This window comes from Jaculus jaculus, chromosome 5, assembly GCF_020740685.1.
Source record: "Jaculus jaculus isolate mJacJac1 chromosome 5, mJacJac1.mat.Y.cur, whole genome shotgun sequence".
Classification (NCBI taxonomy): Eukaryota; Metazoa; Chordata; class Mammalia; order Rodentia; family Dipodidae; genus Jaculus; species Jaculus jaculus.
In genome coordinates, this window is record NC_059106.1 from 131,939,863 (window position 1) to 131,965,364 (window position 25,502).

The 25,502-nt window shown below is 38.1% G+C and overlaps 1 protein-coding gene across 4 annotated transcripts in view; it reads right to left on the bottom strand.

Annotated features, from left to right (window-relative positions):
- The window catches only part of Tp63 (tumor protein p63), a 217,018-nt gene that overhangs the window by 127,412 nt on the left and 64,104 nt on the right, over positions 1-25,502 (bottom strand). For all 4 annotated transcript variants that reach the window (XM_045149716.1, XM_004654270.2, XM_004654275.2 and 1 more), the window contains exons 2-3: positions 12,502-12,630; positions 10,470-10,602 (exon numbers count right to left, since the gene is read on the bottom strand). In XM_045149716.1, coding sequence (XP_045005651.1) covers positions 10,470-10,602; positions 12,502-12,630 — 262 coding nt within the window. The remainder of the gene's footprint in view (positions 1-10,469; positions 10,603-12,501; positions 12,631-25,502) is intronic.

Here is a 25,502-nt window from a genome sequence, read left to right on the forward strand (position 1 = left end):
TGAGAGAGAGAGGAAGAGGCAGGGAGAAAGATGGAATGGGCATGCCAGAGCCTCTAGCCACTGCATCTGGCTTATGTGGGTCCTGGGGAATTGAACTGGGGTCCTTAGGCTTTGCAGGCAAACGCCTTAACTGCTAAGCTATTTCCACAGCCCTGCATTCATTTTTATTGTTTAGGAACATATACACTTTGGATAGTTCAAAATTTGTTCTAATTTTTTTGTGATGAGAAAAATGTATCCATTTTATTTTAAAGGTATTATATATTAATATTCTTCAAATACTTGTCATCCACAATAGACAAATAATAATAATGGTAGGTTTTTTCATGAGTATACATTTTTGTGCCAGGAAATTTGAATGAATATAATCAATGTAAGAAGTCATCATGAATCTCTAGGGCCAATGAGATTTCTTAGGTCTCTCTATGAATAGGGAAAGATAAACTCATGGAGATCACCAAGGTCTTTTATAGTTAAAACTGGTAAAGATAGAATTCCAACACCTATCTGTCTAATGAAAAATATCATATAATGTAAGTAGTAACTATAAAAACTTTATATTATAGATAAGGCATTCATCAAACATTTCAAAACTTTTTATCAAATATGCCTACAATGAAGTTAATAATTTTTAAATGGCCAAACAAGTACGCAGGTTTCTTAGGAAACAAAAGATGCTGATCATGGTGGTATAGGAATGGTGTTAGAGGCTTCATGGAAACAAGTTGTAGAAAGAAAAGAGAAGGAAAAGAGATGCCTTCATTTCACTGAGCATTCCTGCTGGTATAACACACAGCTGATTATAGACATCGCAGAAACCTGGACGACCAATACACACAGAAAATGGTGGATGACTGCTGCCTATATGAACTGCATGCACGCTGGGAATCAGAGGAGGTGACACTATCAATCTCTTTGCTGCACTCCTCCTGCTGGCTCCATCAAGTGATCTCCCACTGAGGCCACAAGAATTTACTTGAACATTTTACTACTCACTGGAGCCTCAGTGGAGCTTGCCTGTCAAAGTAATTTTCTGTGGCTTATTGATAAACACTTGGTTCACAGAGTATATATTTAGCAGATATTCAGATATTAAAATTTATCAAATGAACATTTAAAATAATGTGTATAGCAGAAGCCATTACGATCCAAATGTCTAATAATGTAATTGTGGTTCAAATCAAGTTATTTGAGTGTGTGTGTGTGCATGCAGAAGTTGGGGCAGGAGAAAAGAGGTGGGAATATATGTAAGTTTGGACCAGTTTAAAGTTCAAAATTAGACCTTTGACCTGGTCTATGATTCCTATTAGAAATTACATGTGTGGGCCAGAGAGATGGCTCAGTATTTAAGGTGCTTGCCTGCAAAGCCTAAAGATCTGGGTTTGATTCTCCAGTACCCACACAAAGCAAGATGCGCCAAGTGGCACATGCAGTCATAGTTCATTTTCAGTGGCTAGAGGCTCATATTCTCACTCTTTTTCCTCTCTGCTTGGAAATAAATAAAATTTAGAAATTATATGTAGTGTTTCCCTTAAAAATTATGCTGACAAAGAAAAAACTAAAGTGATATAATTTTCTTAGTGATACCATGTGAGAACTGCAATACTTCTCTTTAAAGAAGGAGCAAAAGGAATTACAAAAAAAAAAAAAAAAAGAAGGAGCAATAGGATTGATAAATACCTTAAAATGTTCAGTGTACACCGATGTTACATTATGGTTACAATATGAAGAGATGTTAAATTGAGTATGATTACAGGCTTATATATTTCTTTTAAAATAGTAAAATATTGATTCTCACTAGACTATAAAAATGCTATCATAATTCCTAGAGTAGCCACTAAAACATGCAAAATAATATAAAACAAAGCACATAATTAACAATAAAATATTAAAAAGAATCCAATTAATGTAAAATGGCAGAATGAATAGAAGCAGAAATAATGAACAAATAGAAGACAAATAAAGGGCAATCTTTAAATACATTGTATATAAGTGATATAAATAGACCAAGTAAAAGATAGAATTTGTGAGAATATATAGCATATGTAATGATAAAGTATGCTAATTATTAAAATATGAAGGATATGTTTGCCATGTAATAACAAATAAAAATAAATAATAGCTGGGTGTGGTGGTGAATACCTTTTTAAAATTTTTTTGTTTATTTTTATTTATTTATTTAAGAGTGGCAGACACAGAGAGAAAGAGGGGGGTAGAGAGACAGAGACAAAGGCAGAGAGAGGGAGAAAATGGCTGTGCCAGGACCTCTAGCCACTGGAAATGAACTCCAGACAGGTATGCCCCCTTGTGCAACTGGCTAATATGGGTTCTGGGGAATTGAGCCTTGAACCAGGGTCTTTAGGCTTCACAGACAAGTGCTTAACTGCTAAGCCATCTCTTCAGCCCAGTGGTGAATACTTTAAATCCCAGCCCTCAAGAGTCAGAGGTAGGAGGATCTCTGTGAGTTTGAGGCTAGTGTAAGTCTACATAGTGAATCCCAGGCCACCCTGGGCTAGAGTGCAACCCTCCCTCAAAATAATAATAATAATAATAATAATAATAATAATAATAATAATAATAATAAGTGTGTGTGTGTGTGTGTGTGTGTGTGTGTATTGGAAGAAAAGTAAAACTAAAATTTGAGGTTTGAACTTGACAGACCCAGTTATACCATTACTGGGCATGTACCCTAAAACCTTCAAACCAAAAGCCAGAGAGATTTGCTCAACCATGTTTGTAGCAGCTCAATTCGTAATAGCTAAAAGCTGGAATCAACCCAGATGTCCATCATTAGAAAAATGGATAACAAAGATGTGGTATATCTACACAATGGAATTCTATACAGCAGTAAGAAAAAAACGACATAAAGAAATTTGAGGAAAAATGGTTGAACCTGGAACAGATCATCCTCAGCAAACTTACCCAATCACAGAAAAAAAAAATCGCCACATAGTCTCACTCATCTGCAACACCTAACCTGAATCTGCCCAAGATGCCTTACATACCCAGCAAGCACCTCATGGACTAGACAATAAGATGGATGGGAGGGCGGGGAGGGAATCAAAGGGTGGAAAACAGTAATCCAGACCCAAACGGCAATGGTACCATAAAATTCTACTTCCTAAAAGACAGACCAAATGGCTGAACCTTCACTAGACCCTCACAGGAAACACCTGAACCACAAGACACTGGAGAGGGTAGGATCAAGACTGACCTAAATCTCCTACATCTTCCCTCCCTCCCTCTCCCCCTCTCCCCTCTATCTCTCTCCTCTATAACTCTTGTATATTAGTTATCTTTTTCCTCAATTTCTTAGTGGACACTGACCTGTAACCCCCACTTCCAGCTTGGGCCTACCATCCACAATGAGCTTTTGATCAGAGAAACCTACAAGGTTTCCCAAAACAATGACAGACTTCTGTCAGAGTACTTGATAACCCACCAAAGGCCAGTGGTAAGACCCTATTGCTGAAGACTCCATACGCAGCTGACGCGTAAAATGGAATGACATGGCTGGAAGCCAGGAGAGAGTCAGTCCCCAGACAGTCAGCGTCTCTAGTGCCAGAAGGCACTACATAGGTGACTGGGGGAAATGACCAAGATCTGTCCAAGCAACACATTGGTTAACCTAATTAGCAACAAATAACCGGATATGATGCCCACACAAGTGCAATAGTGGTACACAGCCATGGTGAGGAATCAATTGCTCTTGATTTGGCTAACTGATCTACTCAGAGGTACTAGACCCTTAGCTGGAGCTGGGAAACAAGTCAGAACCATACCCAAACACAAGCCCACTCTACAATATCAAGCTACCATCAATCACGGGGTATAAGAGGGCCTACACCTATCAAACTGTCTATCAAAAAAGTAAGTGTTATCTCAATTTTCCGGGTGCTAACTTACTCTCCGTTGGAGAATCTGCTTCTCTTTTCCAGATAGATGCAGATCCTAAGAAGAGAGCTGCCCCAACATACCTCAGAAGGGGCCCAACTGAAACTAAGGACAACTGGCGAAATAAGCAAGGGTGATGTTTTCCTGTGAACCAGATACCAGCACAAAGGGGAAGGAGATCAACGCAGAGAAAAATCAACTCCTACCAAATCAGAGAGCCAAAGCCTCAGAGGCCCCCAACACCTCAGCACTGAAGCAGACCAAAAATGAACCCAACATGGCTCAGGGAAATCTTGCGGAAGAGGGGGCGGAAAGAATGTCAGAGTTACATGTTGGGTCATGATTTGCAGAGACATTTATCATACTAATAACTGGGGGCTAACTCCACAATGCACGACCCATTTTCATTAACAAGGAGGGTCTAATGGGAGGGGGTAGATCACAGATGAGCCTAAATAATGGTACCAAACTGCCTGTATTTAATGAAAAGAAAACTAATAAATTAAATTAAAAAAAAAATTAAATTGGGCCAGAGAGATGGTTCAATTGGGAAAGTACTTCCCGTATAAATATGAAGACCTAAGCTCAAATCCCAGAAATCATGTAAAAAAGGCAAGTGTGCTTATAATCCCAGTACTGAGTGGTAAAGAAAGACAGATCCCAGGGACTTCTGGCCAGTTCATCTAGTCAAATGGTGAGTTACAGGCCAATGAGAAACTTTGCCTTGAGAAAAGATAGATGGAATCTGAGACGAACAATACGAGAGGTTGTCCTCTGGTCTGCTTTCATGTGTGTGTGCATGCATGTACATGTGTGCATGTACACACACACTCCCCTTATACACTAGTCAAAGAGAAAGAAAAGGAGGAAGAAAGAAGAATAAGAGAAAGAAAGAAAGAAGGAAAGAAAGAAAGAAAAATGAAATTGTTATGTCTTGATGAAGCAGATAAAAAGGAAAAAAAAACTAAGTTAACAACATAAGAATTTAAAAAGCAAAATATTATTACAGATCTCATAGCCATGAGCAGGATAAAAGGGGAATATTCCAAACAATTTCATGTGTTCACATGCACAGATTCAAAAACTTAGACTGAATTTGCCAATTACTAAAGCCATAACTTTCCAAGACTCACACAAGATAAAATTGATAATCTCAATAGCCCTATAGCTATTAAAGAAATTGAATTTAGATCTCCTGCAAGAGCAATGTCAGGCCTAGATAATTTAATTAGCAAATACTATCACACAATCACATATGTAAAATATTTTATCCCAAATAGGAAAGACATTTCATGTAAGAGAGAAATAAACAGAAATTATATCAAGGTCATATGACAGAATAGCCAAGATTAATATGATTATACATCATTACTACTAATGCCATCATCTCTCCGTGGGGGAACTTATCCTTATTTAACATAAATTTTAATTCATTTCTACCTTATAAAAATGCAAAACCCTAAAGTCTATAAAATTCTGCATCATGTAATTTAGCTATCATAAGCACAATTGCAAATAAGACTTCACATCTGTTCAAGTGTGCATGCACACACATGTTCTTGTGTGTGTTCACTGGTTTACATTTGAACAGGCTTGTGGAATAAATACCTAGAACTGGTATGTATCAGTCAAAGGGGGATTTCTTCAAAATTAAATAAGTTAAAATGGACAAATGCCCCTTCAGTATTTTATACTCATTTACACTCCCACCAACAGTGATAGCAATCTTACCAGCATTAACTATTATCGATTGCTTAAATCTTTGCCAATCAGAGAGCTATGATAAATACATTCATGGTTTCAATTTAGGAACTTCTTACCAGTAAAATAATTCAAAACGTTGGGTCTTAAACATTTTTTCCATAGCTGGAGAGATAGGTCAGTCAATAATGTGCTTGCCTAACCAGCATGAAGACCCAAGTCCAATCCCCAGAACCCACATTATAAAAAGCTGGACATGGTGGTACATGCTAGTGGTTCTAGAGCTGGGAAAGTAGATATAGGAAGATCCTTGGGACTTTCTAGCTAGCCAGTCTAGCCTAACTAAACACATTCCAGTCCAATAAAATACGCTGTCTCAAACAAAGATGCACCAAATCTGAGAATAAACACCTGAGAGCGTCTTCTGCCTCATACAATTACACACACACACTTCCCTACTCATCCTATGTGAAGCACATATACTCTTTGCCAGTGAGGGGCTAGTCATCTTTCTGTTATTATTTTTTAAATATTTACTTTATTATGGTTACTAAACCTTTGTCACCAGTGGTAGTTTTTAAAATCAGTCTTTATTCTGATATAAATATTTGTGTAGTTAAAATTTTCAGCCATATATTTTAATACATCTAAGCTTTTCTTTCCTCTGTTTAGGTAATTTTCCCTCAAAGTTTTAGGCCTAATAATAAGTCACCTTCACTGTAATATATTGCCAGTCTTTGTAATGCACAATAAGTCATTATCTTTAATATTTCTATAAAAATGTACATGATCTGAGTAAGTTTCAAGGGTAATTGCATACCCACTTGCCTTTGATGCTATGCTATGCTCTTATCAAAGAACAAGATTATGATATGTACATCTTTATCATAAGGAACATGGAATATAGCAGAGGTTAAATAATCACTGTGGCTCTTATGAAAGTCTTATGTAACTCTTCAGTCAAACATGAAGAAAGTTGCTAGCTGGATGTTGTGGTGCATGCCTTTAATCTTAGCACTCCAGAGGCAGAGGTAGGAGGATCATCATGAGTTCAAGACCACCCTGAGACTACATAGTGAATTCCAGGTCAGCCTGGGCTAGAGTGAGACCCAACCTCAAAAACCAAAAATGAAGTAGGGTGCTGTGGTAGGCACTATGTTCTAAGCCTTTACAAATCCAAATACTTTTGCACCACATACACAGTTTAGATAGTAGTCTGTTGATATGCAGAGATAGATACTCTTCCAGTTTATATGGCATAGAGCCTGAAGGATTTGTGAATGCAGAGCATTTTAGATAGCTACCACTTGACTCCCTAGGGGGAGATCAAATTCAGCATCAAGGACAAGGGACACATAAATGCAAGAGCTACATGGCAAGTACCAGCCTTCCCAGGAGAATATCTAAGTGTTCATATTATCATTCACCTCTTAAAGATTTGACAAGCATGCTTACACAGATCACAAGTAATACAAATCCAAGTAATGTGTCAGACAACATAATCAAAAACCAACAAGTTACTTGAAAAGATACATTGAAGTACCAGTTTCTCTTGAGAACTCCCATTCATCTTCATTCAGTAATTCATTGGCGCTCACTCTCAGTGCCACCGAGAACATTCCAATTAAAAAAAAAAACACAAACATGATCTAAATATTTTTTGTTCATTTGTTTTTAATTTAGTTGAGAGTGACAGAGAGAGAAAGAGGCAGAGAGAGAGAGAGAGAGAGAGAGAGAGAGAGAGAGAGAGAGAGAGAGATGAGCATACCAGGGACTCCAGCCACTGAAAACGAACTCCAGATGCATGCACCCCCTTGTGCATCTGGCTAACATGGGTCCTGGCAAATGGAGCCTTGAACTGGGGTCCTTTGGCTTCACAGGCAAGTGCTTAATCGCTAAGCCATCTCTCCAGCCTATGATCTAAAATTTAATTCAACCGTGCTGTGCTAGCAATCAAAGCAAAACATTGAGATTCTATTTGGTTATATCAAAAGTCAGAATAAAATGAGGATGACTTTCTCAATTTCAGGAATTCTGTTGTTAATCATCTGACATGTCTTTTCATGTCCATTATAGAGTTGTATTTCCTGCACAGTGAGAAAACACTTGGCTGAGATCCCAACTTATTAAAATAACATATCGACAAGGAAAGTAATTTATGTACTGACTTTGGAAAAGACTTAGCAATTAACCTCTACATGGAAAAGTGAGAATCTGCTACTAAGCAATGGAGGAAAAGAGCTCCCCTGGAGTTTCAGCAGCAGTGCAGAAGAAATGGGGATCTTACAGGCTCCAACTTTTCAATTTACAAATGATAACACTAATTATCAGCCTCCTGAACAAGTTCACCATTTGCCACTACTACTGCTAAGGACTGCTATAATTTAGTTCTGTATGTCTCACACACATACTATTTCTCTCTCTCTCTATATATATATATGTATACACACAAATATCATCATATATATATTATATATATATATATATATATATATATATATATATACACATATATATCATCTATATATGTATCTATTTACCTATTTCTATATAAATATATGCATCCCTTATTAATGTGAACAGGAACTTGAACACAGCCCCCCTCTCTCTATAATAATAAAGATATTGCAATAGTTATATCACAAGTGAAGACCCAGTATTCATACTGAACTATGATTTATGAGGAATGTTACAATTTCCTTGAAGCAAAGTCAGAGCAGCTATAGAATAACACATTTGCTCAAACGAGGTCATTCATACACTACTTTTGTGTTCCTTTCAATAGAGGTGCCTTAAGTGCCTGATGTTTTTTTTTTCTTTTTTATTGGCACAACCTTATTTCATCCTTTCTGAATTCTTATTCATGTTCTCAAGCACTAGGCATGAGAAATTATGGTCCATGATCATTTAGAAAACACAACAATAGGCAACTATTATGTTGTGAAATATGTAACACAACATATACCTAGTTTGTGTCAGAGGAATGACATTTAGTTCTAGTGGTAGGGAGGGAACAGTGATACAGAAAGGATTCCAAGAAAAAAAGCAGGGCAAACAGGGCAATGAGGGGTGGATAAGAATTGTATAGAAGAGAGGGAAAAAATGGAAATGGTATTCCTAAAGAAAATAATTTCAAGCCAGGCATGGTGGTACACGCCTTTAATTCCAGCACTCAGGAGACAGAGGTAGGAGGATCGCTGTGAGTTCAAAGCCACCCTGAGAATACAGAGTGAATTCCAGGTCAGCCTGGGCTAGAGTGAGACCCTACCTTGAAAAACAATAAACAAAAAAAAAAAAAAAAAAGAAAAAGAAAAAGAAAATAATTTCAAAAGCATGAAGAACAGTATGATACATGAAGAAACCATATCTGGATAGGTAGGAGTACCTTTAATATTTAATCTCAGCACTTGGGAGGTAGAGGTAGGAGGATTGCCGTAGAGTTTGAGGCCACACTGAGATTATATCGTGAAGTCCACGTCAGCCTAGGCTATACTGAGACCCTACCTTGATAAACCATACATATATATGGTATCATATATATGTGTATGTGTGTATGTATATATACATATATATATATGTATATATATATGGGGGAGAGAGTAATAGAAAGAGAGAGAGAGAGAATGAATATGAATGGGAGCTCTAGGGCCTCAAGCCACTGCAAATGAACTCCAGAAACATGTACCATGTTGTGCATCTGGCTAACATGCATAAGTGCTGGGGAATCTAACCTGGGTCCTTTGGCTTTGCAGGCAAACACCTTAACCTCTAAGCCATCCCTTCAGCCCAGTAATAATGTTTTTAATAGAACCTAAAGATTTTAAAGATTTTGTACTTTTTAATATGCCCTATTTCTATGCAGCCAAGACTGAGTAGAGAAAATCAGTAGAGAGAACCTAAGACACACAACTTTGTTTAGGTAGGTGCTACCCATCAACTTGAGATCACTTCCCCTTGGATTCTCAGTTTTTCCTCACTGAGTCAGTGATATGATCCAATGATGTGATAGAATTTATTTTCATCAGTTAACTCCCAAAGCATCAGTGTACTCGGAATAACTCAGTTCTATTTTTGTTCATTTCCTCGTCCTTACCCTACACTTCATCTTCTTGCAGTAGTAAGAGTGCATTATATGTCCAAACACTACACTGTGAAAAATACAGTGAAAATTCCACTAAACACAGTTCTGTCTTTTTTTCTAGTTCTTTCCTTCACCCTTAAAGTATCAATTAGAAAATGAAGCAGAATTTGATTTGTGCATAATTTTTTTTTTTTTTTAAAGAATGAAACCACACCAGAACTACCAACCCCATAAACATCAAAAAATTTCACCGAGAGTATCTGGAAAGCAAACGGCCTGTGAATTCTCAGGATTTTATTAACAGAAAACTGAGGTCTATGGTCATGACACACTCAGTGGTAAAGCCAGGAAATGCATGTTTTATATATATTTTTTTTCTTCTGAATTCTTACCAGATACTCATATCTATACATTTGTGTACAGCTCAATTCTTCCTTTATTATTAAAGCTAAATGAGAAAGAGGAAGTTGTCATAGTGACAAGTGCTCTGGGTAGAAACAGATCTAGATTCTGGTTCACAGGATAAACTTCAAAATCTCAGTGACATCAATCTCTCTAAACTAGGATTAGCTTGTGGAACAGTTCAGATAAAAGCCTAAAGTACTTTTTCCAAACTTCCTTTCCCAGCCACTACAGAAGGCTGAAAAAGACTCAGAATCCATAAGTGACATTTGCCATTTTTCCAATGGTCTGGCCTGAGCAGAGCCACCTGCCTCTTTTGTGCCTTTAAAAAGTCAGATGTGAGAGATCTGTAGCCTTTCCTGTGCATCAAAGAGGAAGCCATGGCACTCACCCACATGGGGTCACCGAGGTCTGTGTCCTGCATGCGAATACAATCCATGCTAATCTCGATCTTGTTTGTTGCACCATTTTCTGATGGTTCATCCACGAAGTTCAGGTCAATGGGCTGAACCGAACACATGGGCCTGGCATCAAGGAAAGAAGAATGTGTATTTTGTGTTGGCGAGACCAGAGCACACTCACACTCAGATGATAACAATGAGTACTTCTAGCTTCAGCACTGGCAAGCGTGTTCTCAAAGTTGGAAACCCCAGGCTTGACTCTTGGCTCAGCCACTTGCTAGGTATATAATTTCAAGAAGCTCAATGTAAAACTCTATTTGGTGAATGGGAATCCTGATCACTGCACTCCTCAAGAATCTGGATGAAATCCAGAAAAAAAAGATAAATCAAGGATAGTCTTTTATGCTTCATCATGTTGGGTCAGCAGTAGGCACAGCTCAAGTACTCATTTCATCATCCCCTAATTCACGTACTCAACCCTGTTTTTAATAAAAGAGGAAAAAAATTTGCATAGAAAGATATATATGCCACAATCCAGCATTTTATCTTCTAAGGAGACTTTTGCATTATACCAATAGGTAAGTCTTCAAGCAAAAGGAATAATTTGCATGTCAGGCATTGGAGAAGATAGTTTGGATTACTCAGGAAAACCCTGTACAATTTATCACCTTGAAATAATCATGAAAACCAATATACTAATGGATTTTAAATGCAGAGGTAAAAATAAAAGCAATAAATTTCCAAAAAAATATTTTTTACTGGTTCTAGAAATATTCCTTACCAGTATTTTGACCTCCCACATTTGCTTGATTTTAAAACATTATTTTTTTGTTGGATGAGTCTTCAGTTTTATTACAGAAATGGAGATGATCAGTTTGATCAAAAAAAATTGCTTGTTCTCAAGTTGTACATGGATATCTTAAATACCAAGTCTTCACCAAACAAAATATTCGATATTTTTTAATTTCTTAAATGGATACAAATACTACATCTTCCCATTTATTATGTATTGTAAGGCATAGTATGTTAAGTGTCTTTTCTGCAGTTAGATCCAAATTCATAGGTATTAACTTAAGTAATCAACCTCATAAGCAAGGTTCAAAATTCAAAACAGGTACAAATTCAAATTCTAGAGGGCATAAATCCTTAATATTCAGCTCCCATTTTCCCCTAAGATCTTGTATTGCAGTGACATGATTTACTGTCACCCCTCCCCCCAGTTTAGTTAAGGCTACAAAACACCTGCAAATGAGTTGCAAAATAATTCTACACCACTTAATGCAAAAATAAATAAATAAATAAATCTCTCCAATAAAAAGTAACTTTTGAGCCGGGTGTGGTGGTGCACGTCTTTAATCCCAGCCCTCAGGAGGCAGAGGTAGGAGGATCACTGTGAGTTTGAGGCCACTCTGAGACTAAATAGTGAATTCCAGGTCAACCTGGGCTAGAGTGAGACCCTACCTTGAAAAAAAAAAAAAACAAAAAAGTAAATTTTATAAGTGGTAGGAATTAGTATCTGTGGTAAGTTACTAATTGATGATTCAATTATGAATTCTTGTTATAAAGAAACTTGGTAGAGGGGTGGAGAGATGGCATAGCAGTTAAGTGCTTGCCTGTGAAGCCTAAGGACCCCAGTTTGAGGCTTGCTTCCCCAGGATCCACGTTAGCCAGATGCACAAAGGGGCTCACGCGTCTGGAGTTTGTTTGCAGTGGCTGGAAGCCCTGGTGCGCCCGTTCTCTCTTTCTCTCTCTCTCTGCCTCTTTCTCTCTCTCTGTCACTCTCAAATAAATAAAAAATGAACAAAAAAATTTAAAAAGAAAAAAAGAAACTTGGTAGATACAACAATAAGCTTATGATATATACAACAAGCTTATGATAGATTTATATCCCTTATTGAAAAAAGAATTTCATAGTTTTCACTCCATCTGGGATTTACATTTTCCCATGAGGTTGGAGGGGGAGGACCACACTGTCCATAATTCCATGGATTATCTATCATTTATTTCTTATTTGATACTCACTGTTCTAGAAAATCCCAAATATGCTGGAAAACCTCTGGACTGAGGAATTCACTTGTTTGTGTGCTCTGAGACATTGTAGATCGGTAATAACTTTCTTTCCACGAGAAATGAGCTGGGGTTTCCACAAAACTTAAAAGGACAAAAAGGAAACTGTAGTTATATTTTCTGCATTTATGACACAGGATATTTAAATCAAAATAAACATTAAGAAGACATAAAGTGGATGTGTAAAGTCACATAAGCATGTATAGCACACTGCATATGTTGCACAATGGGTGTTTCTTTAGGGAGAATTATGGATCCCATTTCTAAGTAAAATCAGACAGAATTCCAATGCTAGACAATCATGTCTTTCATCAAAGTTCACCTTTCCTAAATAATAATACCATTATTACATATTATATTTATACTATCCAACATCTGTTTCTGTAGATTTCAAAAAGAAAATAAACATCCCCTCATTAAGTCTGACAGCAGTCTGACCTATCATTAAACCCATTTTATAGGTGTGCCAACTTCTTCCCATTTTGCCTCCAGCAAGTAAGATGAAAAAATAAATAAACAAATAGCAAGAGTGATTTCAGAGAACTTAAATTTTATTTAGATTAGTAACCCCTCTCATAAATACAATCTTAGCATCACATACAGGGACAATAAAAGCAAACCTCTGGACCTAAGTAGTTGTTTTTCTTAAATTAATACTTACCTTGATGTGTGAAGGGTATTTCTTAATTGGAGTCTAGAATTCATGGTTATACTAAGGGATAAACAAATATCTGAACACTGTGCCAATTTATGCCATTTTTTTTTCATTTTGCTGCTAGGTCTTCAAGTTTACCTTTGCTTAAAAAAATTAAACTTTGCTCTCTTCATATCTGAAGGAAAAGTCCAGTTTTCTCAGGTAATGCATTCTGAAATTCTGCACATTATCTGCATAGACCATCGTAGCAGCGATTTGTTGTGGTGATCAAGTAGGCTAATTTTATCTCATGATGACTTTAGTTAACCTCTAAATCATTGCTGTTCATATAATGAAGAGTTAAATTAATAGCATCCTGGGATAGGCAATCTTTTTTTTTTTTTGCATTTTCAAATGTTTATTCTATTCTAGGTACATAGTAGGAGATAGTAGTATTGGATCTAATAATAATTATTTTTAACCTTCCTTGCATCTGTATGTTTATTTGCTCAAATTAAACATACAGAAAATACCTTTTACTTGCCAAGAAACATAATGAGCATTGGAAATAAATAGTGAGTAAGAGTGTCTAGTCCCTCTGGGAGGTCATGGTATAGAAGTAAAAGGGAAAAAAGTCTATAATAAAGGTGATAGCAATATAAAAAGTACCATCAAAGCATCATGATGAAAAATATAATGGCATTTACAGGACCAAGGAAAGAGAAAAATGCTGAGATAAGTTTTGCTAGACAAATAAAAGCTAATGCTGCAAAGCAGGTAGAATGTCATAAATAAAATAAGCAAGGATGTGAGAAAATTGGACACAACTCTATATTATGATATGTAAAATCTTGTACAGGGGAATGCTGGACTATAAAGCTGATAAGGACATGGAAATTATTACATGTTATATGAAAAAGAAACATGAATGCTTTAACACATGTGAATATTGAGATATAATTTTGCAAGATATTTTAAATGAACATTTTATTTCGAGATAACTATAGAACCATATACACGTGTAATATAATAAATATAGGGAAATCTTAAGTCTTTATTATACAGTTTTTCTTAATGACAGCATCTTACAAAAGCATGATATACAATGTGAATATTGACATTGACAGGATTCACCAACCTTTTCCAGAAATCCTTAGTGTTACGCTTGTGTGTATATTTATACATTTATCACATGTCTGGTAGTGTATCTGCCTCCATATCATGAAAGGATTTGACTCCTGATAAACACAATTAGAATATGTTTTGTACTGACAAATCAGGAAGCTGCTTGGAAGAAGAAATTAAAGTCATGACTTAGTGGGCTGGAGAGATGGCTTAGCGGTTGGTTAAGTGCTTGCCTATGGAGCCTAAGGACCTCAGTTCGAGGCTCCATTCCCCAGGACCCACATTAGCCAGATGCACAAGGGGGCACACGCGTCTGGAGTTTGTTTGCAGTGGCTGGAAGCTCTGGTGCACCAATTCTCTCTCTCTCTCTCTCTCTCTCTCTCTCTCTCTCTCTCTCTCTCTCTCTCTCTCCCTCCTTCCCTCCCTCCCTTCCTTCGTAGCTCCCTCCATCCCTCCTTTTCTCTGTTGCTTTCTAATAAATAAATAAAAATAAACAAAAAAAAGTCGTGACTTAGGGGGTTGCTCTAATTTTAAGTCTAGGTAAGACAGTGGGAAGACAGCATCCAATGGGTGAGAGATGATGACAAAATCATACATTGGTTGTGTTGCTGTTGGAGTGTGAAGGTTTCTAGATTGCTTGACTGAATGGGTGAATTAAACACAGACAATGAGGTACATCTTCACATGGTTAGTTCGAAGAACCCATGGGACAAATACAAAAACGAAGTAGACCATTACACAAATCTTAAAGTCAAGATAAAAAATGGGCGGAAGTTTAGAAGCAAAAATCCTCATCAGAGAGCAACAACGAATTCATCACATTGTAATATAATGTCCATGTGGAACGGGTACAATAAGGAGGGGAGGGGCCCCATTTGGCAAATCTAGTAACACACTCTGAAGAGTTTCATTGTATCTTAGAAATCAAAGAAAATTTCCTTTTTAAAATAATTAAGGGCCAAGTGTGAGTGCTCACACCTGTAATCCCACCATCCCGGAGGCTGAGGCAGGAAGACTGCCATAATGTTAGGCTACATGAGTTCCAGGCCAGCCTGGGCTTCAGCATGAGACTCTGTCTCAAAGCAAAATAAATAGTAAGTTAATTTCAAACCAAATTCGACATGAAATAAATCATCAGGAACCTTCATAGGTGTACTTTCTGTATATGAATGTTTGCAATGAAAAATCAGTGCTTTCAGGAAATATTCTTTGATGTAGATGGATAAGGGGTGCCCGAATTATGTCTAAAGAATTAACATAGAAAGGTATGTGCCACCAGAAAGAGAAAACTTCAAGATCTTGGGAAGAATAAGAATGGTATAGTGAGTACTCCGGGTCGAAGCAGGCCATAAGGAAGCAAAAACAGAGGCTATAGTCTTGAACTAAAGCCTCTTAACCTCTTATTCCAAGAAAAACCAAAGAAGAAAAAAGTAGGCATGGATTTAAGTCTATTCATAGAAGATAAAGAAGTTGATATATGGCTTCAATTTTCTTGATGAGGCAAGAGGTTAGACAAAGTTATCTGGTGACAATTATAGGTCAATTCCCAACAAGCTAGCTGGAAAAGGGTTTAAGAGATGTGTATAAGGTTAGGGACTGTGGTTTTTGAATGGCTGCTGATTCTCTCTGGTGTGCATCTCCTGAGGAAGAAAACAGAAAAGGTGGCAGGACTGAAGAGGCTATGGAGAGAACCAGCACAGAGTCTAGCGGAGGGGGCAGAAGAGGAGCGAGGCCAACAGCGGAGGAACAGGGAATTCGAATTTCTCTGAGATGAAAATGCAAATATAGAGAGAATATAAAGGAAAAGTTAACCAGGTGGTAAGACTGGGATATCTGAATTAAAGAATTTCCTGGGCTGGAGAGATGGCTTAGTGGTTAAGCGCTTGCCTGTGAAGCCTAAGGACCCTGGTTCGAGGCTCGGTTCCCCAGGTCCCACGTTAGCCAGATGCACAAGGAGGCGCATGCGTCTGGAGTTCGTTTGCAGAGGCTGGAAGCCCTGGCGCCCATTCTCTCTCTTTCCCTCTATCTGTCTTTCTCTCTGTGTCTGTCGCTCTCAAATAAATAAATAAATTTTTAAGAATTTCCTCATGGCACATTAAAAAATGTCTATAATAGAGCACATAAAATCCAATATCTTTAAATAAACAGAGTCAATTACTTTTTACTTTCTCTCCTCCACTATCTAGCAGTGAGTGAAAATATGCTTCAAGTCTACCCTATCTCCAAGAACAAAGTAAACAAAAATTAATGGGCATTAAAGAAAGGGAAGTTATAAACACTTGGATGCTACTTTCAAATTTTTTGATTTACATTAAAATTTGGCTTCAGATGAAACTGAAACAAAATAACACGGGAAAAACACAAGTAGAAGCTACAAGTGGGGCTGCTACTCAATGATCAAAGGCTCCCTTTGCACGTGGGATGCTCCTGTCCTTGCACGGCAGACAACACTAAAGGCTATCACTAACCAATAATAATAAACGGAAGTGATATTTAACTCCAAAATGCAATGCAAAGACACTCTTACATAACTAGTTATGTGTATGTGAGAGCGGGTGGGCCAGGAAACAGATATAAGGATATGAAAGAAAACTGCAGATCTTGGTAGTCCTTGGTACTCCTGACAGAATGCCCCTCTGCGGTGGCTGTTAATGTTCTTCCTGCTGTATCAGAAACTAAGGTAATCTTCAACTGCCACCTATCTGCACTTGTGAAGAGTCAATACCTCACAAGACCCTGATGTCATTACAATGTCACTTGGGTAGTATTTGGACGCCCCTATGCCCTTTGTGGGCCTGTAAAGAGGATTGTGAGAAGAAATACCCTAAAAGGTTGATCTGATCCACCTTGAGAGCAGAAAAGGGTTATTTTATATCATGTATATACCATCCCACCCATCTCAAAGATATTCATAAACACTTCTTTCAAATCAGAACCTGGAAAGTTTGCTCAGCAGTTAAGGTACTTGCCTACAAAGCCTGACAACCCAGGTTTGATTCCCCATTACCCATGAAAAGCCAGACGCACAGAGTGGCACATGCAACTGAATTTGTTTGCAATGGCTAGAGGCCCTGAAAGTCCCATTCTCTCCATCTGACTCATTTGTCTCTATATCCCTCTGCTTGTAAATAAATAAATAAATAAATAAAATAAAAATCAGGACCTAATGGGCTACTAGCACCTCTCCCTTTGGGTCAGCCTGCACCAATCATTCTTGCTGGAGTGTACAATCTGTTGCTACGCTGCAGAAACTGCTACTTAAATACTTGTGTCTCTCAACTAAGAAATGTTCCCTTGGCGAAACATGAACTCCTATGAAAATGCATCCTCAACATCCAAAGAGCCTAAGTGTCGTAGCAGAAAGCCTGTCAGGTGACTGCTGGAGTACTAAACACAGCAACGTCAAGTAGCCACTCAGCATCCATGTCATTCAGCATGTGAGATTCCATAACAACAAATGCAGAACAGCTTTTAAATCAGCAAAACATTGGTAGCAGCTAATAAAGAGAGTAATACTAAAACATCCTAGGCCTTACATAACACAACCAAAGGTAAGATTGGTACACTTTCTAAAAGAAAGAAATAATTAGGAAAAAGAACATGCTTTCATGTTCTTTAAGGCAGGAAAGAAAAATAAAAATTAAAAAAGGAAAACACTGGGAAACATTAGGTCCCCACTCTTCATGTATTTCTGTTGTTATTTTTGTTTGCTTTCTTCAGCATAGTGTCTTGCTCTAGCCAGCTGACCTAGAATTCACTATCTGGTTACAAACAGGCTTTGAACTTACAGTGATACTCGTACCTCTGCCTCCAAGTGCTGGGGTTAAAGGTATGCATCACCACACCTGGCTATTTCTGTTTTTCATGGATTTCCACACAAAGTTCTGGTTTTTGCTTCATTTCTCACTGCTGTTTCCCTGCATCTAGTTTTTTCTGTCTAACACTTTTAAAGCTGTGAAATCTTGGTAAGGCCTTTCCACCCCTACAACAGCTTTCTGGAAGTAAACACAGGAACAAGTTCCCTATTGCTCACATGAGCACAAGTCTGCCCATTCTTCCATGCCCTTCACTCCTCAAAGTGCTCAGGCTCGCATCTGATCTTCACCAGTCCTCCTACGGACTTTCCTGCCCATTTGTTCCACATCATTGATGCTGGATAGCTCTGTTTTGATTGTACAAGTAATCTGTGACATGGGAGTTTAAGTAATGCGAGGGCCAACTCCATTCTCGCATCTATGCCTTTTCCATAGTACTTTGGCTCCTCGAGTCTAGAATTGCACTGCCAAGTTCATTGTCTCTTTGAACCTTCAGCAATGCTTCCTTCAGAAAGTGGTGTAAATGCCACCTCAAAAACATATGTTTTACATTATGTCTTCCTCTAAAGCATCAAACCCCTGAGATAATATACATAGGAAATATTCGATAAATTGACTAATTAGGTTACTTGAAATATATGAAAGCTGTCAAGAGTATTACATTGAATTTGTATTATCTTTCATTTCTCTCCAGTTCAAACCAATTTTCCTCCATTTGTATTCTTTTTTATTATTTTATTAATTAATTAATTTATTGGAGAGAGAATGGGCATGCCAGGGCTTCCAGCCCCTGAAAACAAACTCCAGGCACATGTTTCACCTTGGGCATCTGGCTTACCTGGGTTCTGGGGAATTTAACCTGGGTCCTTAGGCTTTTCTGGCAAGTGCACTAACCACTGAGCAATTTATCCAGCCCTCATATGCATTTTTTTAATTTTACTCAGGAAATACTTCCATCACCTCACGTTTTCTTCTAGACCACCTTTGTATGAGAAGTTGAAAACTGCCCCTCACAGGATTTTTAGCTTGGTGGAGAGAAGGAAATATTGTAAAAATTAACAGTATAATTTGGAATAGACCAGAGGTTTTCAAGCTGTGCTTCATAAACAGTCAGAAGTGATGGACTGCAGACATCCTTCCTTATCAATGAAGTACAGAAAAAAATGAGGGAGAAAATGAGACAGGTAAGGTAAAGGAAGAGGAGGAGAGAAGCAATAACAAATGTTCTACATTAGATGTTCCAGCTCTCCTTTGCAAACTTAGTGAATGGTAGTTCTCTGAATCAGCATGCAAACCCTTATAAAGATGGAGAAGAGGTCACTCAATGCCACAAGGCAGGGAGGTTGAAGAAAACCTTACCCATCTCCCGAGTCTTTGCCTTTGGGTGAATATCAGCATCAATTAACTCATGCAACAATGACTCTGTTCAAAGGTCTTTGTCAAACCAGTCCTACCTAAAGATAGGAAGTCTAAAATCATGCATTTTTTTTCTTTTCAGTTTTTTTTTTTTTTTTCCCTGAACCATTCTTCATTCTTAGTGTTAACTTTGCAAAGATTCTCATTCTTTACAGAAATCATGGAAAACACCAACGCACTTGCCAACTGGCCACTTCTGCTGCTTTCCTTTTCTCCACAGAAGGTATCCCTCCAGTTTGTCTCACTTAAAATTTATACAGAGCTCCTGAAAAGCCTCACATCTTGAAAACTGAGTTCAAAACAACATGAATTTCACATTCATTTTAAAATAGGCCTCAGAAACCATCTAGTATGTTTCTTCTTTTCCATTGAACAGCTAGGAATGCTGAATATGAAACCATAGAGCCAAACCTTAGCCCAAACAAACAAACAAACAGAAACAATTCACCCCAGCTTTAGTTTTTCCAGGCCTGTTCTTTACTCACAGTCAGCAAGACTAAATCTGTCCATCAAGTTACACGAGGCCCTAGTTCAATCCCTAGAACTGCTTAAGATTCGATGTGGTGGTATATGCCTTTAATCCTAGCCCTTGCTTATTGCTGCTACTAGATTTCCTGATTCAAAGACCTTCTGGGCAGGGTGTCAGTTATTGTAACAGAAGGCAAAGGTGTCCTCAAGAGATTCCAACAAAGAAACCTGTAGGAGCCATCCCTCCAACTGGTCACACTGGGTTTCATATGGGGGTTGGGAGAATGTGGAGGATACCTTAGAAAGCTAAGGGTGGTGGGATTTTGGAGTTTAATCTCATGCCCTTGTGTCCTAGAGAAGACGAGATCTGGCTAGAAAGAAATTGACCAAGGTCCATTGCTGTGCTATGAAATTGAAAGCAGGGTGTTACATTCACTGGGATGTTCTCAGCTAATTGTTAAACATTGTGATTACTGTAATTCATCATTATAAGGTAAATTCAAAACTCAATCATATTCAAATTAAAAGTTAATAGTCAACACTCATAATTATTGTAGTATCATCATGTTACTAAAAGCTATTTTAAGAGGGAAAGTAGTGAAAGTACTCACATGAAAAAATAAAATTACCTTTGAGTTCCATGCTGTCCCTCTTTCACAATGCATTGTAGTACAAAGCTTTATGTAGTCATGATTCAACAATCTATTGTATGTCTCCTATGTGGAAGGCCATGTGGAAGATTTTGTAATGAATATATGATGTTTTGTGAGTTTTTCCCTAATGATATAAGCACTGCACTTTCACTTTTTACCTGATTTTTACCTTTTGTTATAACCTTTTGTGCTACAACTCCCAAGTTCCTACTGGATTATGACTTTCTTAAGGGCAGGAAAGCCAGCATAAATCATGCCTTCTGGTCTGAATCATTTCTTCAAGTGTCTAAGTTTGGCATAAAAGAATTGCCATTGATTAAGACAAGATTTCACTGTCTGGAGCTGGCTTTTCCAGTAATGCAGGATGACCTTTAGGCACAGTGTTGAATTGCAAGTTCTTCAAGTTCACTGTGGTAGCACATGACAAAGCTTGGATTTCAATGTACAATTACTTCAAAGTCATACTTCATTAACTTATATATAAAATTTCTCATTTTCATTCATCACAAAACTTGGGAAATATGACATTTGCATATTAAGAGATTTTTCATTTGAAATATGTACTTTTTAATCACAACAGTCATCTCTTCCCATCAAAACAAAAAAGAAAACCATTAGGAAATAAGCAATAATATGTGACATTCCCAGAATGTGTGGCCTTTTTGCAGTTTCTCAATGTCACTGTAACTATAATCCTACTGAAGTCATGGCAGGACAAGAGATATTCTAAATTTTTTGTTGTTGTTGTTATTTTTATTTATTTATTTGAGAGCAACAGACAGAGAGAGAAAGAGGCAGAGAGAGAGAGAAAGCATGGGCATGCCAGGGCCTCCAGCCATTGCAAACAAACTCCAGATGTGTGCGCCCCTGTGCATCTGGCTAACGTGGGTCCTGGAGAATCAAGCCTCGAACTGGGGTCCTTAGGCTTCACAGGCAAGTGCTTAACCGCTAAGCCATCTCTCCAGCCCAAGAGATATTCTAAAGAAAGACACTTGCACCCTTCCCTTCCATCAGATTATCATCATTTTTCACTTATAAAATTAATGTGTTTATCAGGAGTATAAGAGTTTGGGACCAAAGGAAAGTCACAAAAAACTTCACAACACCTACTAGAGGGAGGAAACAGAACCCTATTTTTCTCAGACTAAATTTAAAAATAAAAATCTATCTCTTTAACAGATAACAGAGGCAACTTGGAATGCAGGTCCTTTGTCCCCAGGACATAACTTTTTACCTTGTCCTACAGTTAAATCAACACATGCATACTTCCTGGTGTCTCTTTCATCTTTTCTATGAAATGTAATTATGTTTCAGGAAAGGCAGAAACTATGAGTTCTCTCTTTGTGGTTTAGCCAAAGAAATATTTCCATTTCCTTTTACCAGTATCTTTCTCTAATTCTTCTTGGACAACAGGGAAATGGGTTATAAACCCAATTATCCAGTAACAACCCAGGGAGGAACTGATAAAGTGATATAAGAGGGACTCAGGATGCACAGTTTATCTGTTGATTGCTTTCTTAGCAGACACAAAGTACTGGGTTTGATCTACAAAACAAAACAACCCCTCCAATGTAGTTGTAGCAGTTACTTTCTCATTGTTGGACAAGACACCTTATAAGAAGCAGTTTATGGGAGGAAAGGGTTTATTTCCAGCTAATAATTTGGAGAGAAAGCTTTTTTGTGGAGGGTAAAGCATGGAAAGACAGAACAGCTGGGCATCACCTCACCAAAGTAAGAGGGAAGAAGGAGAGGGGGAGGGGGGGGAGAGGGAGAGGGAGAGAGGGAGGGAGAGGGTGAGGGAGGGAGAGAGGGAGGGAGGGAGGGGGAGAGAGAGAGAGAGTGAGCGAGTATGAGCGAGCGATCTGAGCTACTAACACCCAATAGAACTAGAGTAACCAATCTACAGGTCCACCCTCCCCTCAGTGACACCTCCTTCTGCAAGGCTCCACCTCCCCAAGCCTCTACCAGCTGACGATTAAGTGTGAAGCTTAAGCATAAACACATGAGGCTACCAGAGACATTTTACATCCAAAGTACAGCAATAGTGTAGGAAAAAGTTAAATTTGCTAATGTTCAATGGAACTTTATCACTCAAATATTCTGGAAATGTCTCAAACCAACCTCATATGATAATAAGATAATAAGAATGATTCAAAACTCTGAGCATGACTTCTCCTTCTTATACCCATTTATCTATCCAATTATCAACTTATCAAAGTGTTGGTTAATGCTTGTTTACTAAACTCTCTGTCTAGAACATTTATAAAATGGTCTGGGGTGCATTCTAGATCACACAATAACTTTTACGTTTTTAGTTCAGAAACCATTACAAACTTGTTATTACTCTAGTGTTATCATAATCATTGCATTTAATTTTGTATTGTGTATGTGTGTGTAAGTTGGTGGATGCACATGCATGTGTATGCATATGTGAAGACCAGCAGACAAACTTAGGTGACATCCCTCTCTTTTGAGAAAGAGTTCCTCATTGGTCTAAAGCTCACCTATTAGGCTAAGTTAGCTGGCCAGCAAGCACCAGCGATTCCTGGCTGCCTCTGCCTCTTTTATCTGGGATTCTGGGATTACAAGCATACATGGTACGTTTATGTGGGTACCAGGGATAGGACTCTCAGATCATCATGCCTGAAAAGCAAATGACTGAGCTATCTCCCAGGCTTCTACATTTAGTTTTAAGGATGACACAGGACACCATCAAGTCTCTCAGTGCCTTATCTCCTTATTGTACCCAACAGCCCATTAAGGCTTACAGAAATAAATTTACCCATAGAACTGAGTTAAATCATCCACCCCAAGTCACTCACATAGTATAAATCCAGCCCATTAATATAATTCCATCTATGGAAAATTTTCCTTCTCACCATCATGGTGACAAAGGTCCAATCTGTTTCTTATTTTTCCCATCTGTGATGGCTAATTTTCATCGGTAACTTGATAGGCATAAGAAGCATGGAAGGGTTTAGAGAAGGACACTTATGACTGTACGCATGTTAATCTCTCCATGGACAATTAGATCAGTTATGCTCTGATCCATTCAATGGATGCATCCAATAACATGACCTTCTCAGAGACAGTGAATGGGATGAGGTGGGGCCTACTTAGAGAAATAGGTAAGGTCATACAGGGGTGACTCGGGAGCTGTATCTTGCTCCTATATTCCCATCTTTCTATCTCCTGTTTACCAAGAAAATAATAGTCTCCACCCATACTTCAGCTACCATGATGTTCTACCCAGTGCATGGGGCCAAGTGACTGTGAAACTAAAAGTAAAATAAACTGCCCAGCCTTATGTTGTCTAGGCCAGGTGTTACATTGAAATATCAAGGAACAAATAAACACACCATTTACCCTCTCAAAACTACCTAACAACTTTCCACTTGGAGAGGACGAGCTGGATTTGAGATATCTCTTATGCCTGAATATTTCAAGTTTTTCACAAGTTCAAAAACAAAGTATCATAACCAGAAAAGCCTTTCCTATATGTCATTGAACTGAAAAAAAATCTCAAGAAAAATCTTTTTTCTTGTTTTTTCTATCGAGTTCTCCTCCATACTGCTCACTTCAGAAGCCTGTTCTTTTCCTACCAGGACCTTCCTGAAGTTTTGGATATCTCTGTTTAATTCTCCTGTGTAGTTTTAGAACACCCCAACCCAAATGCATCCAAGTTCAGTCCATCAACCTCAGCTCAGCAACCACTACTTCTGCAGTGGTCCCTTGGCCTCTCCCAAGGTTCAAGCCCCCAAAGTTTCAAGCTATGTAGCTCACTCTATCCTTACCAATTTTTACTTTGAAGAGAATGGATATTTATCTGATTATAGCCATCTTTTCTCCCATGTTCCATCCCACAAAGCCTTCTTCCAGCTTGCACTGCGCTGGTCAGCTTATTTATCTCTGAAACAAAGCATCTATGTGATGACAAGCCTGCCTCAACTCAGAATTTGCAGTTCCCTGGGGAAAAAAATTCTAGCCATGTCTTTGCCCCTCTTACTTTTAGGAAATATGTTTTATTCTATTTTGATTAAACTGTTACTAGGGTTTTTGTTTATTTTGAATGGAAACATATTTTGTCATGTGGTCGAGTTTTTTTTTTTTTTTTTTTAATAGTATATTCAGGGATGATTGCTTCTTGCAGGAAAGAACAACATCTTAGTTTCTGTCCTTCCTGGATTTACTTTTGAGCACGGTACCTGACAAAATGGCTGTAAAGTTCATGCAGCATTGCTAGTAGTGGTGGTGGAAACAACAGCATGAAGACTGCTCACATCCTTTACCAAGGTCTTCTGGAATAAACCTTGCAACATGGTCTCATTTCGCCTTACACAGCACAGTGCCTAAGATCACATGATCAGGGAGGAGAGGACCATTCTTGAGAATATGGATTTGGGGTCACACTGGTATGCCATTTTTGAGGTTCGCAACTGTGGGCAAGCTACTTAGCCTTTCTACCCCTCGGTGTCCTTCACTGTGTGTCCTAGGATGACAATAGCTGTTCCAACAGGGAGAGGGAAGGCTAGAAGCCTCACGTTTAAGAACATGCTCTACTTCCTCCATAACTGGCAGTAAGTGTTAATGATTTAAAAATCAATAGGAGTACGTTCGAAAAATGTCAATTCCTTGTTCCTAGCTCTAAGAGATTCGGATTAAAATAAAGAGGCATAAGCTTGGCCTGGTGGCTAAGGCTTGTAATCTGGGCTGTGGTAGCAGGATCCCAAATTTAAGGCCAGAGCAGATAACTTAGTAAGACCTTGTCTCAAAATAAAATATAAACAGAGTGCTGGAACATAGCTTGGTAGTTCAAAGGCCAATACCCCTTCTTTCCACAGAAAT